At 42.1% G+C, this 2,427-nt stretch overlaps 1 protein-coding gene across 1 annotated transcript in view; it reads right to left on the reverse strand.

Moving 5' to 3' along the window:
* Positions 1-225: 225 nt before the first annotated feature.
* The window catches only part of UBE2E1 (ubiquitin-conjugating enzyme E2E 1), a 43,948-nt gene continuing 41,746 nt past the window's right edge, over positions 226-2,427 (reverse strand). Inside the window, exons 4-5 of the mRNA XM_009324192.1 lie at positions 2,122-2,269; positions 226-1,127 (exon numbers count right to left, since the gene is read on the reverse strand). Coding sequence (XP_009322467.1) covers positions 1,030-1,127; positions 2,122-2,269 — 246 coding nt within the window. The 3' untranslated portion in view covers positions 226-1,029. The remainder of the gene's footprint in view (positions 1,128-2,121; positions 2,270-2,427) is intronic.

Raw genomic sequence — 2,427 nt, forward strand, 5'->3', positions numbered from 1 at the left:
GGCTCCTCGTGGGCCATGCCAGCCTGCACAACACTTACACAGTGAACAGTTGAAAAAAGTCTTTCATTCATTGTATGCTTGCCTAGAAGTGTTTTCCCAAAATAGCAGCAGTCGGTGCACTCACCTGCAGATCTCCCTTGTCCTTATCCATACTGTAATCCTCAAAGCGTACTGGGAGACACTGTTCTGGCAAAATGACAAAGCAAAGCACTAAGCAGAAATCTTTTCTTCTTCTTTTTTTTAAACATCTTTTTATTAGCACAGTAACAAATGCAGACTTAAGTAGCCCACAACATACAACCAATCCACTGAGTGACTCCTATTCCACGCCTTACAGTTAAACAGCTTAAGGTATTTCACTACAGGTTACCGTAAGTCCTGATTAAACCCTTTATTCTTTTCACAAAGATAGATTGGCTTATAAAATAATACATTAACTACTTCTCATTTCATATATGAGGCCATATATCCACCTCTCCGTATCACAGATCATGAGATGACAGTCTTTAAAAAGGATTTGTTAAATACCAATGTGCCCTCCATAGGGGAAAACAATCCCAGCATCTTTTTACAAAAAAAAAAAGAAACCCAACCCAGAACAAAATAAACCCACCAAACCCAAAACAAACAAAGAGCAAAACCTGTGTGTAGAGTCTTGAAAGGACTTTTACATAAATGTCAACATATGTACCTGTACAAAATTAAGCTGTTGTAATCTTTTACATATTGCAAGCAAACTGAAAACCAAAGAAGTCTAAGAAGTTTACATTCTTCTCAGTACTATGTGTGAGCTAATATTGCTGAACTAATTACAGTCTTAAAATATGCTATTCCCAATCCTAGCTGTCTCTACTGTAGCAAGATACCTTAAGTTACAACAACAAAATCTTAGGAAATAAAAGACTGAATAAAATCTGTTATAGAAATACCCTACTCTTTACCAGCACCCTCCCCCCCCCACCCCTTCAAAATCATAAGCAGCTCTTTCCATCACAGACGAATAATGTAAGAGTTTGACGAAAATCCAATTTATGTAGCGTATCTTTTGGTCCATTGTCTGGCCATTCTGTCATGCTCTGCTCTGTTAGTCATATACTGAGTGGCAATACTTCCAACCAGGGGGTCAGCTGAAAAGAAAACAAAACGACTTATTTCAGACAAGTTACCAAATAAAAACTTAAAAATAAAGCTGAAGTGTGAATTTAATACAAGGGAATCACACAGGTAAAGCACATTACAGCAATCTAAATATACTGAACTGATGGTCTGTATCTTCACTGATTTGTGTGTATCTTTTACTTAATAAAGAGCGAAATGACAATTAAAGCTTTAAGGAATTTAAAAGACAACAATCCAATAGTCATATTTTGCATTACTGAGGACTTTCACCGATTCATGCATTTCAGGTTTATTTTACCCCTTCTAAAAGTGCCTGGGACATACTCGTTGCTAAGTGTACTTGTATCATTATAAATCTGCCTTCTAGGAAAGATCAGATCTCAAGGAGAGGTTTTATTTTTCCAACAAGTTTATTTTTATTATACATAACAGAGTGTGAAGTCTGGTGTTTCTCTCATCTTTAGACACATATAGAAATACAACCTGTAAAATTGACTTCAGAAACAAAGACATATTCCTCTTAACTGGCGTGGATAACGGGTGGGTTAGAGAAGCAGCGAGGACTACTTGTGGCATAGTTGGTCACTGGTTTTAAATGGATGATGGAACGTAAAAAGCTAATCCCCTTGTTTTCAGAACTGCGTTTGTGGCTCTTCTAGCTCCGTTACTGAATTACTACAGTCCTACAGACCAGCGAAGAGTGTTTAACCCTTACCCAAAACCAGAGTTGGTTTGGAAGGGGAAGGAGTTTTCATGTGCAGGAGGAGGACCGCCGCTTTCCTTGTGGGTCAGCCTGAGGAGCGGTGAACAGCAGGCAGGTAGGGTGTATCACCTCCACCACCTCCAGCCCCTCTCCAGCTGCCCTGGAGATGGAAACGTGCTGCGCTGGAGGCCAGAGCCACGCTGGCCGAAGCCAACAGGATGAGGTGAGGGCCAAGTTATTCGGGTGCCGGGTGGGGTGCAAGGCGGCAGGCGGCCCGCCTGGCCGTGCAGGGGACTTACCCGGGTTGCAGTCTGTGAGGAGGGAGCAGATGGAGAGGAGAACTTTAGAAATGGTTAACGCTGGGCTCCAGTTGTCTTTTAAGATGTCCAGGCAGATGACGCCTTGGCTGTTAATGTTACAGTGGTAGATTCTTGTCCGAAACGTTACCTGCAAAAAACAGCTATTAGCCGGCATGCTAGGGTACCACACACGATGCAGTAATACACCACCTCAGCTGCAATAATGACGTGACAGGCAGTAAGAACTGAAGGGAAGGGAAGGGAAAAGGGCCCACCGCAGGCTGGCGGAGCAGAGGGCAGGAAGGC

Source organism: Pygoscelis adeliae, unplaced genomic scaffold (assembly GCF_000699105.1).
Source record: "Pygoscelis adeliae isolate BGI_AS28 unplaced genomic scaffold, ASM69910v1 Scaffold25, whole genome shotgun sequence".
In the NCBI taxonomy this organism is placed as follows: Eukaryota; Metazoa; Chordata; class Aves; order Sphenisciformes; family Spheniscidae; genus Pygoscelis; species Pygoscelis adeliae.